This window comes from Ranitomeya imitator, chromosome 5, assembly GCF_032444005.1.
Source record: "Ranitomeya imitator isolate aRanImi1 chromosome 5, aRanImi1.pri, whole genome shotgun sequence".
In the NCBI taxonomy this organism is placed as follows: Eukaryota; Metazoa; Chordata; class Amphibia; order Anura; family Dendrobatidae; genus Ranitomeya; species Ranitomeya imitator.
In genome coordinates this window covers 190,336,589-190,352,322 of record NC_091286.1, presented here as the reverse complement: position 1 = coordinate 190,352,322, position 15,734 = coordinate 190,336,589, and the positions used below count along the sequence as shown (strand labels likewise).

Genomic DNA, 15,734 nt, shown 5'->3' with positions numbered 1-15,734 from the left:
AATTAAAACTATGTTTACTCCTTTAAGGGTTAATTGTAGGAAAACGTATTTCTTTTATTTTACATGTCACAGCTTGTTAAAGGCACAGTAAATTCACATTCTAGCATTACAAAGCTACAGTAATGGATATTTACATCTGTAATATAAAGTGTACCAAATTTAGAAGTTATTCTTCAGCAACCAGGAATCCATTCCTCTGAGGATAACTTCTACACTGGGTACAAACCCTTAAAATATTAAATTACAACACATTACTAACCTTGGACTAAGAAATCAGTGCTTGAGAAAAGAAATTGAAATCCTCTTAGCAAAAATTTTGTTGCTCCCTAAAAACAGAAGAAACATCAAACAAATGTAGAAGTGTACACATGGTTACCAACTTAGCCTAAACTTTTATAGTTTGCATCAACTTTTCAACCCATCAGCAAAATGACAATGGTTTGCCAGACCGGGTTTTGAAACTGGTGGCCCTTTAATTTTTGTTAATAGACAGAAAGCATGTGGGCGCCTGCCTGCACACACTCAATATTTAGTGCCCTGCAGTGGTGTTACCGTGTGCCCCGTCAGTATCAGGTCTTAAGAGAACTTTGTTTGTAAGTGTCGCCTGCTCTCTCGCTGTTACTTCAAACTGCTGCAGGCACCAGGCTGACTCCAACCTTCTGTTCACCTATCTTGGTGAGTTACCAACATTAACCCCTCTCTGACATCTGACGTACTATCCCGTCCATGTGACCTGGGCCTGTTTGACCATGGACGGCATAGTATGACATATCTTTAATGCGACACTGCGATTGAAGTCACGGTGATCACATTAAAATTCTGGCAGCATCTTACCTGGAGGAAGATGGTGTCAGCATCATGGGGGGTGTCTCCGCCCATCCACACTCACAATCGCTGTGATTGGCTGTTCAACTCTGAACAGCCAATCACAGCCTCTCTCATTGTTTCAACCAAATAGAGTGGCTGAAACAGTGATGTTCCAGCCTAGGATCGAGTACCGATGTACTCAATTCTAGGCTGGTGCCTGGCAAGGGCTCAGATTGGCGCCATTGACGATCACATCGATCGCGCCAATCGCGGGACACAGCTGTGATGTTACCGCACTGTGCCCTGCCTAAGATCGGTGCTGTAAAAGCACCGCTCCTGGGCCGGTGCCTAGGAAAGGCCAGGTATGGCCTGCAGCTGCTGACTGGTGCAATCGATGTAATCGTCGATCGCGCCAATCACAGGGCACAGCCACAGTGTGACCGCACTGTGACCTACGATCGGAGCTATGAGCCTAGCGACACTGGGGTCACCAGAGCGAGCTCTGATAGGTGTGACCGCTCTATGGCCTGTCTGTGACTGCTCTGCAGGTCCTCACACTAGCTGAGGATTCCTGCAGAGCAGTCACACTGCTGAATCTCCCGCTGTGCTGGGCCCAGGTATCTGAGCTGTGGCTGTCGGCATCCGATGGGTAGGACATGCTTGTCTATGTAATATATGCACTGTTTGCACTTTACCTTTGGCCTCTGAGCTATATGGCTTAATCTATTGTTGACAGGCATTGTACGGTTTCCAGCCCATCTTTACAGGTTTATACATGGTCACTTTTCATTTTTATACATATACATGTGAGGTTATTATGAGTGTCCTCTTTTTATGGATTGCCTGCCATGCCAGTTATGCATTATCTGTTATTAGACCTGTCCAGTAATTTCTTGCTAATCTTTTGCTATTTTGTGCACTTGTTTGCTTTGTTTATACTATATTATTAATAAAGAGAGTTATATATTTCTTATAGCACTCCTCTAGGCATTCATTATATTTTTATTCTTACCAGATACAATTGGGAATGTAAAGCTCTAGTTTTTTCCATATGTCTTTTATTATGGTATAGGAGTATTCCATTTGAACATGGTCTTTTTACTATATCGGTTCTGGTATGTTATTATAATGTGACTGAGGTCTGGTCACATGATCAGAGTGTATGGACCTGAATGGTCAGAGGGTAAGGTCTTGGATGGCGTGTGTTGGAGAGGCCGTATGTGCAGAGTGTGTGACGGCACTGCATTGGGGAAGCTACCGTCCCTTCTGTGGGTCTAGACTGTCAGGCGTGCCCTGGTCACAAGGACGATGATCCCAGTAAGGCAGCTTTCCTCAGGAGAAAGGACTGACAGGAGTCAGTGTGTGGAGCAGGAGCTCCTGTAAGGTAACTACAGATAAAGGGGGTTATGGGCAGACGAGTATGCTTTAATCCTGTTGCCACACTCAGGGAGGGCTATCTCACACTCCCTAACAGAAAAAATTTTTATTTAAAAAATTGTGCTGATGTAAAGTAGACATGTGGGAAATGTTATTTATTAACTATTTTGTGTGACATTTCTCTGTTTTTCCAGTTACCCTTGTGAAAATAAAAAAAATTGGGTCTAAAATGAATTTTTTGTGAAAAAAAATTATTAAGTGTTCATTTTTTCCTTCTACATTTCAAAAATTCCTGTTATGCACCAGAAGGGTTCAACTTCTTGAATGTGGCTTTGAGTACCTGGAGGGGTGCAATTTTTAGAATAGTGTCCCTAATTGGGTATTTTCTGTTATATAGATGCCTCAAAGTCACTTCAAATGTAATGTGGTCGCTAAAAAATGGTTCTAACGTGGTTAAGTAACAAAATATTTGCTTTTTTGTAAATTCACCATGGAGTCATATGGTGGATTTACAAAAAAAAAAAGCAATACTTAGGAAAATAAACTGGAATAAATCTAAAAGATAAAATTGGCCACTTTTGATCAGGTAATAAAAGCTCTATAAATGTTTACTTAAGAATAAATATTTAAGAATGTGAAAAATAATTTCCTTCATGACCAGGCCAAATTTTACAATTCTGATCAGTGTCACTTTATGAGGTGATAACTCTGGTTTCCATGACATATTGTACTTCATGATAGCGTTAACATTTCTTTAAAGGGAACCTGTCACCCCGTTTTTTGAGATTGAGATATAAATACTGTTAAATAGGGCCTGCGCTGTGTGTTACTATAGTGTATGTAGTGTACCCCGATTCCCCACCAATGCTGAGAAATAACTTACCAAAGTCGCCGTTTTCACCTGTCAATCAGGCTGGTCAGGTCGGGAGGGCGTGTTCACAGCGCTGGTTCTTCCTCAGCTTTACGTTGGTGGCGTAGTGGTGTGCGCCTGTTGAAGTGACTAATCCACTGTGGGCACGTGAACAAGCAGCGCGCGATCTGCGCTGTCATTCCTTTCGTCGGTGGGGGCGGCCATCTTCCTGGGGCCGCGCGTGCGCAGATCGAGTGCTCTGCTGCACGGGGCTTCAGGAAAATGGCCGCGGGATGCCGCGCGTGCGCATTAGAGATCGCGGCGGCCATTTTCCCAAAGCCGAGATGCAAGCCGAGATGCAAACTCGGCTTTGGGAAAATGGCCGCCGCGATCTCTAATGCGCACGCGCGGCATCCCGCGGCCATTTTCCTGAAGCCCCGTGCAGCAGAGCACTCGATCTGCACACGCGCAGCCCCAGGAAGATGGCCGCCCCCATTGACGAAAGGGATGACAGCGCAGATCGCGCGCTGCTTGTTCACGTGCCCACAGTGGATTAGTCACCTCAACATGCGGACACCACTACGCCACCAACGTAAAGCTGAGGAAGAACCAGCGCTGTGAACACGCCCTCCCGACCTGACCAGCCTGATTGACAGGCGAAAACGGCGACTTTGGTAAGTTATTTCTCAGCATAGGTGGGGAATCGGGGTACACTACATACACTATAGTAACACACAGCGCAGGCCCTATTTAACAGTATTTATATCTCAATCTCAAAAAACGGGGTGACAGGTTCCCTTTAATATGACTTGCATTTATTTGTGGAAAAAACTGAAATTTGGCAAGTTTTCAAACTTTTAATTTTTATGCCCTTAAATAAGATGGTTATGGTTATATCACACAAAATAGTTACTAAATAATATTTCTCACATGTCTACTTTACATCAATTTTTTAAAACAACATTTTTTGTTGATAGGAAGTTATAAGGGTTAAAAGTTGACCAGCGAATTCTTATTTTTTAACAATTTTCAAAAACATTTGTTTTTTAGAGACCACATTACATTTGAAATGACTTTTAGGGGTCTATATGACAGAAAATACCCAAAAGTGACATCATTCTAAAAACTGAACCTCTCAAGATGCTCAACACCACATTAAAAAAGTTTATTAACCCATCGGGTGCTTTACAGAAATTTTTACAATCTGAAAGAAAAAAATGAAACTGTAATTTTTTATCACAAAAATGCTATTTTGACAAGAGTAACAGGAAAAAATGACAACCAAAATTTGCGATTTCTCCTGAGCATTCCGATACCTAATATGTGAAGGAAAACCACTGTTTAGATGCATGCCTGGGCTCGGAAGGGAAGGTGTGCCATTTGACTATGTCATTACAAAATTTGTGGGAATAATCACTAGACGCAATGTCGCGTTTGGAGAGACCCTAATGTACTGAAAGAGTGGAAACTTCTTAAAACTGACACAATTTCGGAAACTAGACCCCTCAGGGAACTTACGGTATCTAGATGTTTGGTGAGCACCTTGAAGCCCCCAGGTGCTTCTCAGAAGTTTATAACAAAGTGCCTTGAAAAAAAATCATCAAATTTTTCCCACAAAAATTTTCTTTTAGTCCCAAATTTTTATTTTCACAAATTAAACAGGAGAAAATGCACTCCAAAATTTGTTGTAGCAATTTCTGTTGGGTGCACGGTATGGGCTCAGAAAAGAAGTGGTGACGTTTTGGAAAGTAGATTTTGATGGAACAGTCTGCAAGTGTCATGTCGAGATTGGAGAGCACCTGATGTGCCTAGACCATGACCTCCGACAAGTGACCCCATTTTGGAAATTAGAATCCTCAAGGAATTTATCTAGATGTGTGGTGAGCACCTTGAACCCAAAGGTGCTTCACAGAAGTTTATAACGTAGAGCAGTGAAAATAAAAAAAATCAAATTTTTTGCCCCAAATTTTTTTATTTTCACAAGGGCAACAGGAGAAAATGGAACCCAAAATTTGTTGTGCATTTTCTCCTGAGTACGCAAATACCCCATATGTGGTAGAAAACTACTTTTGAAACATAGTGCACAGCCTGGAAGGGAAAAAGTGATATAGTGGAGCTCAAGTTTTGCTGGACTGGTTAGAGGGTGCCATGTTTTATAGACAGCCCCTGAGGTGCCTGAACAGCAGAACTCCCCATAAGAAAAGTCATTTTACAAACTAAACCTCTCAATGAATTCAACTACGGGTGCAGTGATCATATTGACACCACAGGTGGGTTACAGGATTTTATACCATTCGGCTATGAAGTAAAAAACTATTTTTACCAAAATTTGGTTTTAGCCCCAAATATTACATTTTCACACTGGGTAATGAAAAAAATGACAACAAAATTTGTCCCACAATTTCTGATGAATGTAAAAATACCCTAAATATGGCTGTACAGCACTGCTTAGCCACATGGCGAGACTCGTGAGAGATGGAGCGCCATTTGCCTACTCGAGCAGATTTTCCTACAATAATTTGCGGGTTCCATATTCAGAGCCCCTAAGTGCTAGAAGAGCAGAATCCCCCCTCTACTGATTCCATTTTGGAAATTATATACCTTTGGGAATTGATCTACAGATGTAGTGACGACTTTGACTCCATGGGTGTTTTCCGGAAACAAGCAGCAGTGGATGTTGCCAAGTCAAAATTGCAAACTGCCATTGTAGGGACCAGCACGTTGTGGTGACCAGTACGTTTTGTTCAGCTCAAGCTTCTGCATACATGCAACCGTAAATTAGGCAAGGTCTCCTCACTACAGAAATGCCAAGCATGTGGATGATAAATGTGGTTTAAGCACACTGTGGGGCTCAAAAGGGAGGGGTCATTAGGATTTGGTAGCAGAAAATTTGCTGAATTTCTTTTGGGTGGCCAGGAGCCATTTCTCTTTTCCATCTTGCTTGTGCTACCAGTAACGTGGAAGCCCCCTATATTTCCATTGACAGATGACAGACCTGATTGGGGACTTTTTGTGGATTGAGTTGAAGCTTTTATTGGGAACATTTTACATAACATTTGGGATCACATTTATCCTGTGTTCTACACTGAGCACTTACTTTGTGGTTTCTGCCTAAATCTCCCAGTGTCATGATTCAGATGAAACCTCCAAAGGATCAATTGACAATAATGAGGCAGCAGAGTTACCTCCATTCAGCGATATCCTTTTTATCATAATTGCACAAAACTAACTGGAGTAAGTCTATCTTGTTTAAGGTGGACGACGCGGGTGGGGAACCACTGGAGGATGGGCAACTGGAGGTGACGAGCAAATTTAAGTACCTTGGAATATGGGTATCTATGCCTGTTACTGATTATTTACATAAGAATCTGACTCCAATCTTAGGTGTTCTTAAGGCAAAAGCGGATGCTTGGCTTAAGCTGCATCTATCTGTGGTAGGTAGGGTGAATCTCATCAAAATGATTCTGATGCCGAAAATACTGTATATTCTTCATAATGCGCCAGTTTGGGTACCACTCCCAGAGTTAACATTTAAAGGGCTGGGCGCACGAGGGGTCATCTGGAGCGGTACAGCGGTTGATGGAAGTGGTGACAAGAAGAAGGCCAGTAGTACAATGTTTGGAGGATGGATCCCTGGGGACTCTAGGGAAGTTACATCCGACTGTGTTGATACGCAAGCTGTGGGGTAGATTGAGGCATATACGTGGGATCACGGACTTGACTAGATTCTCTCCGCTATGTAACGCAAACAAAGAAACAGGTATCACTCCAATGATGCACATGATGGTGTGCATCATTGGAGTGATACCTGTTTCTTTGTTTGCATTACATAGTTGTTTATCACTCACTTGCACCCCGTATCATATTTTCATATTGTTGGTATACCATATGTGCATCTGTGTGGTGCGCCTTGGTTTTTGCTGATTCTCTCCGCTATGGCATAACAATAATCTGCAGGAGTTTGAGGCATTTGGGGTACTGACAGAATGGCAGGGCAAAGCGATTCAGTACGTGTATCAAACAATTGAGCAAGTTGAATTGAAATCATTTTCCCAATTGCAGGCGGAATTTAATCTTGGGACTGCAGGGGAGTATCAGTATTTGCGGATGAAGCATGCCTTTGGAGCTCAGAGTAGGGATGGAGGTATTAGAATTCAAAGAGATATAGTATTGGAGTATGTGTGTAATGACGGGACTACTGGAGGGGTCATATCCACTTTGTATAAAGATTTGTTGCATACTTTCCTATTGGGATTTCCAATAATGGCGAGAGCTAAGTGGGAGAAGGATATGGGTCCAATGGAAAACGAGACTTGGGAATCGGTGCTAGAATGAGTCCCAAGACTGTCACTGAGCGAACCGTATAGACTGTCACAGCTCTATGTGATACACAGAGTTTATAAGTCTCCGATGGTGCTATACAAGGCAAGTTTGCGTAATGACTCTGAATGCCCGAGGTGTAAATCTACGGATGCTGATATTTTTCATATGATGTGGACATGTCCGAGGTTGGCTGCCTTCTGGGTGGTAGTTTTGAGTCGTATGGAAGGTGCGTATGGATGTAAGGTGCCAAGGGATCCAATTGTGTGCTTGTTGGGATGTGTGGATGAGATTGGAGTGGATAAAAACCTAAGGATAGCTATTGCCAGATTGTTATACATGGTTAGAAAGGTAATAGCCCGAAACTGGATTAGGGAAGAGCCGCCATCAAGAGGAGAGTTCCTCCAGTATGTGAAGCAAGGCCTGTCACTGGAAAAGGGGATTTATAAGAAGAGAGGGAAAATTGAAACATTCAATAAATTGTGGTCTCCGTGGATTGCTATGGGATAGTAATGTAAAATGTGGCTTATATTATCGGCTGAGGGATTAGATATTCCATTGTTTTAATGATGGAAGTGATTAGCAAGGTGAGCTGCTTTGTTGGGTGGTGGGTTTTGGGATTGAAGGGGGGTTGTTTGAAGGGGGGGGGGGACTTTGTATTGAAAATGAGAATGTAATATGTCAATTGTCTTGTTATTCTTAATAAAAATATATTTGAACAAAAAAAAAAAATTTGCACAAAACTGTGGTGGACTGCATTTTTATGCAAGCCTAAAAAGACGGACACTGCCAGATCACAGGCCAATTGGCATCCACAGTGCCTCCATCTGCCTCATTTTAGGAAATCTTTCGCCAGGGGTTCCGTCTGAATCATGTATTTCAGAGATGGAAACCCTAGTGCAAGTGTTCAGCGTAGAGTGCAGGACAACCATTCGCTGAGCCTTACTGCCATCTTTGGGAGGCAGAGTGAATAAATCAACAACAGGTAAAGGAATTGGTTTAATTTATCTTTTACGCCGTTCCTTGTGTGGTATAGGTGATTAGACGACTTTATTCTTCCAGTCGGTGTGATTACAGCGATACCAGATTTACATCGGGTTTTTCTGCTTGGCTGCTAACACATATTAAAAGAAGCTTTTTTTCCAAAGCTATTTTTTGCATTGCTATATTTTGAGACCAATAATTTTTCTATATTTCATCCGACAGTTATGTGAGGACTTGTTTTAGCGGGACGAGTTGATATTTTTATTGGTACCATTTTCGGATACATTACCTGTTCTGATAGCTTTCTAGTCTGATTTTTGGAACGCAAAATGAACAAAAACAGCAATTGAGGATGTTAGGCACAGGGATTTTTCCTCTGCACAGGATGGATCCCAAGCCTTGTCTTCTCCTGCGGTCCACCATTCAGTCTTGACCGCAGTAAATGCTGCTGAGCAAAGACGTCAGTCTCAGCATCTTGCTCAGATCCGGGCTATATGCTTGGTTACTGCTGCCTCTCCAGGTTCAGATATAGTAACTAGCAATACTCAGCAGCGAACAGTCACTCCTGAATCTAAGTCCAGGTTTCACTCTACTGAGAATGCTCGTGGGTTGACTTCTCGTTGGTGGTCGCCCATCACATGCTCAGGGCCTGGTCCGCTCTGTGAGTGAGCAAGTGAGCAAGGTCCTGTCAGATTGACAGAAACTATAAAAGGATCTTTGGCACGACCGTCGGTGCTAAGATCACTTATGTTCTGTGTGTGTGTGAGGAACTTAATGGCAGTGTGGACTCAGCTGTATGTGCTCAGGGCAGGCTATGTGCCTATAGAATTCCGGCATCTCCGGAGGGGAGATTGTGTGTGCATTCAGGGCAGGCGCTACTGCTTTTGGAATTCCCACCTCTCTGGAGAGGAGTTCTGTGAGTGCTTGTAGTCTACTACTCCTTCCCCTGCCACAGTGGGACTTGCGTACGTCTGCGACGCTAACAGGGTACGTGATTAGCGCCATATCACTCTGCGCGTATAACGCAGCTCTGCTGCAGAGAATCTTTCCGTCGCTGAGTGCGATTTGCACAGCCACGTGCTTCTCCACTGAGTGACGTTTAACTCAGTGCAAGTCATGTACGCTCGCTGCTTGTTTTGATATTGTCCTCCTAGCTGCAGTATACCATCCCTGCACGGTGGACCCCCGGTGGCAAACACACCTTATTATTATATTTTATTTAGTGCGTTCTGCCAACCCTAACACAGGAATTGTGTCTGTTTTTTTTTTTTTTTATGTCGCTCCGCATGTACTAAAATTGAAAAGGCAGCTTTGTTCTTCGGGTCAGTACGATTATAGCGATACCACATTTATATCTTTTTTTATGTTTTGATGCTTTTACACAGTAAAAACTATTCTATATAAAAAAAAAATTATTTTTGCATAGTTTTATTCTGAGAGCTATAACCTTTTTTATTTTTTCCGCTGTTGGAGCTGTATGATGGCTTGTTTTTTGTAGGACAAGATGAAGTTTTCAGCATTACTACTTCTATTTACATTCATCTTTTTTATTGCGTTTAATTCCATTTTTTGTTCGGCGGTATGATGATAAAGAATTGTTTTTTGCCTCGTTTAGTTTTTATTTTTTTTGCGGTGTTCACTAAATCGTTAGTGGGACAGTTCTATTGGTTGGGTCATTCCGAATGCAGCTATAACAAATATGTGTACCTTTTTCTTTATTTTACTTTCATAAAAATATTTATTTATGGATACAATATATTTGTATTTTATTTTTTTTTTTTTAATTATTATTTTTTTTTTTTAAATATATATTTTTTTCATTTTGTCCCACTATGGGACATTCACTTTTTGCAGATTGATGGCTCGTGAAGCATAGCAAAGCTTTACTACGCTTTACAAATAGTCAACGCTACACTGATTCAAACTTGCTACACCATGCTCTAGATGTCGTCATGATCAGACAGCAGAGGAGTCTCCCTCCCTCTGCTTGCCTGCTAAATACTGCGATTGATATCGGTAGCAGTATTTAGGGGATTAAAGTTACGGGAGCAGTGTGGGCACCGCTCCTGCACTGGGTGCCGGGTGTCAGAATCATCTGACACCTGGTGGCAATAGCGCACACACAGCCACTGTGCGCGGGACATCGCCATGACGTATCCACATGTCAAAGGTTGGTAAGTACCAGATGACCATGATTTATGGATACGTCTAATGTCGGGAAGGTGTTCAATTTCTCGTACTGTATTCTGTCTATATTTTACCAAGTTTCGGAAATTCAAACCAGAAGCGTATTCCTCCATTATTCTACTCAACATTAACTTTTTCATTTTTGTCTGCATTCTTCCAAAATGCTGCTTAACTTACTTGCTGAACTAGAAGCAAAATATTTTTTTTCCTTATCTTCAATATTTTCAAAAATGTGTATAAAACTCGGTTAACCAAGGTTGTGTTTGTATGATGTCCAAAAAGTAAATTCAGCACTAAAGCACATATTTCAGGATAAAGAAGTTCTCCAGTGGCGCATGTCTCTACATGATCATTTGTGCTTCCTAACTCTTCCAGCTCTGTTTTGACTCCTAAAAGAAAAAAAAAAGAAAATGGGTAATAGGCTAAACAAATCTTGATACACAAGTCTGCTTGTGGATTTCTAACATCTATGTTAACCTCCAATCAACAGGGTGACATTCAATTTTTAATGCTTTTGTGTTTCTCCCCAATGATAATTGAAGTTCTGAATGACAACATTCATTATACCATTTATTAGGCTCTATTATTTGAAAAAAATAAAATTTTACAATATTTCTTCTATTTTTGCAGCATTCATTGTGCAGCAAAAGTGACTTCTACTATATAATTGCTAAAGGGGTACTTCAGTCTGTCTGTCTGTCTTTCTGTCTGTCCCGGAAATCCCGCGTCGCTGATTAGTCTCGCCAGCTGCCTGTCCTGGCTGTCGCGACCAATCAGCGACGGCCACAGCCCGGCCAAGAATTAGTCCCTCCCTACTTCCGTACAGTCAGTGCCCGGCGCCCGCTCCATACTCCCCTCCACTCAGGGCTGACATAAATGGCAGTGTTAACGGACGGCGTTATGCCGCGGGTAACACACTCCTTTAACGCTTCTATTAACCCTGTGTGTCACCAACTTTTTACTATTGATGCTGCCTATGCAGCATCAATAGTAAAAAGATGTAATGTTAAAAATAATAAAACAAAAAACCCGCTATACTCACCTTCCGAAGTCTGCCCAGGCGCGCGCGGATGCTGCCAGCGTCCTCTCCCATAGATGCATTGCGAAATTACCCAGAAGACGTAGCGGTCTCGTGAGACCGCTAAGTCATCTGGGTAATTTCGCAATGCATCCTGGGAACGGAAGATGGCGGCAGCCGTGCGCACATCGGCACAGCTTCGCTGGACGCAGGAGGGTGAGTATATAACTATTTTTTATTTTAATTTTTTTTTTTTAACAGGGATATGGTGCCCACAATGCTATATACTATGTGGGCTGTGTTATATACCGCGTGGCTGCTATATACTACCTGGCCAGTGTTAAATACTATGTGGGCTGTGTTAAATACTACGTTGTCTGTGTTATATACTACGTGGCTGCTATATACTGCGTGGGCTGTGTTATATAGCACATGGGCTGTGTTATACACTGCGTGGGCTGTATTATACAGTGCGTGGGCTGTATTATATAGTACGTGGCCAGTGTTATATACTGTTTGGGCTGTGTTATATACTACGTTGCCTGTGTTATATACTGCATGGCTGATATATAGCATGGACTGTGTTATATAGTATGTGGGCTGTGTTACATACTGCGTGGGCTGTGTTATATACAGTGCCTACAAGTAGTATTCAACCCCCTGCAGATTTAGCAGGTTTAATAAGATGTAAATAAGTTAGAGCCTTCAAACTTCAAACAAGAGCAGGATTTATTAACAGATGCATAAATCTTACAAACCAAAAAGTTTTGTTGCTCAGTTAAATTTTTAATATTAATATTTAAGTTTAATATTTTGTGGAATAACCTTTGTTTGCAATTACAGCTAATAATCGTCTTTTATAAGACCTGATCAGGCCGGCACAGGTCTCTGGAGTTATCTTGGCCCACTCCTCCATGCAGATCTTCTCCAAGTTATTTAGGTTCTTTGGGTGTCTCATGTGGACTTTAATCTTGAGCTCCTTCCACAAGTTTTCAATTGGGTTAAGGTCAGGAGACTGACTAGGCCACTGCAACACCTTGATTTTTTGCCTCTTGAACCAAGCCTTGGTTTTCTGGGCTGTGTGCTTTGGGTCGTTGTCTTGTTGGAAGATGAAATGACGACCCATCTTAAGATCCTTGATGGAGGAGCGGAGGTTCTTGGCCAAAATCTCCAGGTAGGCCGTGCTATCCATCTTCCCATGGATGCGGACCAGATGGCCAGGCCTCTTGGCTGAGAAACAGCCCCACAGCATGATGCTGCCACCACCATGCTTGACTGTAGGGATGGTATTCTTGGGGTCGTATGCAGTGCCATCCAGTCTCCAAACGTCACGTGTGTGGTTGGCACCAAAGATCTCGATCTTGGTCTCATCAGACCAGAGGACCTTGAACCAGTCAGTCTCAGAGTCCTCCAAGTGATCATGAGCAAACTGTAGACGAGCCTTGACATGACGCCTTGAAAGTAAAGGTACCTTACGGGTTCGTCTGGAACGGAGACCATTGCGGTGGAGTACGTTACTTATGGTATTGACTGAAACCAATGTCCCCACTGCCATGAGATCTTCCCGGAGCTCCTTCCTTGTTGTCCTTGGGTTAGCCTTGACTCTTCGGACAAGCCTGGCCTCGGCACGGGAGGAAACTTTCAAAGGTTGTCCAGGCCGTGGAAGGCTAACAGTAGTTCCATAAGCCTTCCACTTCCAGATGATGCTCCCAACAGTGGAGACAGGTAGGCCCAACTCCTTGGAAAGGGTTTTGTACCCCTTGCCAGCCTTGTGACCCTCCACGATCTTGTCTCTGATGGCCTTGGAATGCTCCTTTGTCTTTCCCATGCTGACCATGTATGAGTGCTGTTCACAAGTTTGGGGAGGGTCTTAAATAGTCAGAAAAGGCTGGAAAAAGAGATAATTAATCCAAACATGTGAAGCTCATTGTTCTTTGTGACTGAACTACTTCTTAATACTTTAGGGGAAACAAACAGAATTCTGGTGGGTTGAGGGGTTGAATAATAAATGACCCTCTGAAAAGACTTTTCACAATTTAAAAAAAAAAAAAAAAAAAGAAATAACATTCTTTTTTGCTGCAGTGCATTTCACACTTCCAGGCTGATCTACAGTCCAAATGTCACAATGCCAAGTTAATTCCAAATGTGTAAACCTGCTAAATCTGCAGGGGGTTGAATACTACTTGTAGGCACTGTACTGTACTGTACACATACAGTATATATACACTGTGTGCAGAATTATTAGGCAAGTTGTATTTTAGAGGATTATTTTTATTATTGATCGACAGCTATGTTCTCAATCAACCCAAAAGACTCATAAATATCAAAACTTAATATTTTTGGAAGTTGGAGTGGTTTTTTTTCAGATTTGGCTATCTTAGGATGATATCTGTTTGTGCGGGTAACTATTAGGCTGTCATCACACTAGCAGTATTTGGTCAGTATTTTACATCAGTATTTGTAAGCCAAAACCAGGAGTGGAACAATCGGAGGAAAAGTATAATAAAAACATATGCACCACTTCTGCATTTATCACCCACTCCTGGTTTTAGCTACAAATACTGATGTAAAATACTGACCAAATACTGCTAGTGTGACGGCAGCCTTACTGTGTAGAATAATTAGGCAACTTAATAAAAACCAAATATATTCCCATCTCACTTGTTTATTTTCACCAGGTAAACCAATATAACTGCACAAAATTTAGAAATAAACATTTCTGACATGCAAAAACAACCCCCCCCAAAATTAGTGACAAATATAGCCACCTTTCTTTATGATGACACTCAGCACCTTCCAACCATAGATTCTGTCAGTTGCTTGATTTGTTTACGATCAACATTGCGTGCAGCAGCCACCACAGCCTCCCAGACACTGTTCCGAGAGGTGGACTGTTTTCCCTCCCTGTAGATCTCACATTTTATGAGGGACAACCGGTTCTCTATGGGGTTCAGATCAGATTAATAAGGGGGCCATGTCATTATTATTTCTTCTTTGAGACCTTTACTGGCCAGCCACGCTGTGGAGTAGTTGGAGCATGTGGTGGAGTATTGTCCTGCATGAAAATCATGCTTTTCTTGAACGATACTGACTTCTTCCTGTACCACTGCTTGAAGAAGTTGTCTTCCAGAAACTGGCAGTAGGTCTGGGAGTTGAGCTTCACTCCATCCTCAACCCGAAAAGGTCCCACAAGTTCATCTTTGATGATACCAGCCCATACCAGTACCCCACCTCCACCTTGCTGGCGTCTGAGTCAGAGTGGAGCTCTCTGCCCTTTACTGATCCAGCCTCTGGCCCATCAAGAGTCACTCTCATTTCATTAGTCCATAAAACCTTTGAAAAGTCAGTCTTAAGATATTTCTTGGCCCAGTCTTTACATTTTAGCTTATGTTTCTTGTTCAAATGTGGTAGTTTTTCAGCCTTCCTTACCTTGGCCATGTCCCTGAGTATCGCACACCTTGTGCTTTTTTGTTACTCCAGTAACGTTGCAGCTTTGAAATATGGCAAAACTGGTGGCAAATGGCATCTTGACGCTTGATTTTCCTCAATTCATGGGCAGTTATTTTGCACCTTTTTTGCCCAACATGCTCCTTGTGACCCTGTTTGCTATTTGCCATGAAACGCTTGATTGTTCGGTGATCACGCTTCAAAAGTTTGGCAATTTCAAGACTGCTGCATCCCTCTGCAAGACATCTCACAATTTTGGACTTTTCAGAGCCCATCAAATCTCTCTTCTGACCCATTTTGCCAAAGGAAAGGAAGTTGCCTAATAATTATGCACACCTTATATAGGGTTTTGATGTCATTAGACAACACCCCTCCTCATTACAGAGATGCACATCACCTAATTTACTTAATTGGTAGTTGGCTCTCATGCCTGAACAGCTTGGAGTAGGACAACATGTATAAAAGGTATCATGTGATCAAAATACAACTTGTTTAATAATTCTGCACCCATTGTATATACTGTATATAGATATATACAGACACACACACACAAACACCATGTGATGTAGTCATGTAGCCGGGGTGAGGGTCCTATCATCTCATATTGTAAATCCAGGGTGGAAAACATGAAAACCCAATTACCGTATATACTCGAGTATAAGCAGAGATTTTCAGCCCATAATTTTGGGCTGAAAGTGCCCCTCTCGGCTTATACTCGAGTCACGGTAGCGGTGGGGTCGGCGG

General features: G+C 42.2%; 1 protein-coding gene across 2 annotated transcripts in view; it reads right to left on the bottom strand.

The window, feature by feature from the left end:
- Positions 1-15,734, bottom strand: part of LYST (lysosomal trafficking regulator) — a 604,516-nt gene that overhangs the window by 418,663 nt on the left and 170,119 nt on the right. For both annotated transcript variants that reach the window (XM_069769439.1, XM_069769441.1), the window contains exons 8-9: positions 10,703-10,914; positions 260-326 (exon numbers count right to left, since the gene is read on the bottom strand). In XM_069769439.1, the coding sequence (XP_069625540.1) occupies positions 260-326; positions 10,703-10,914 (279 nt within the window). The remainder of the gene's footprint in view (positions 1-259; positions 327-10,702; positions 10,915-15,734) is intronic.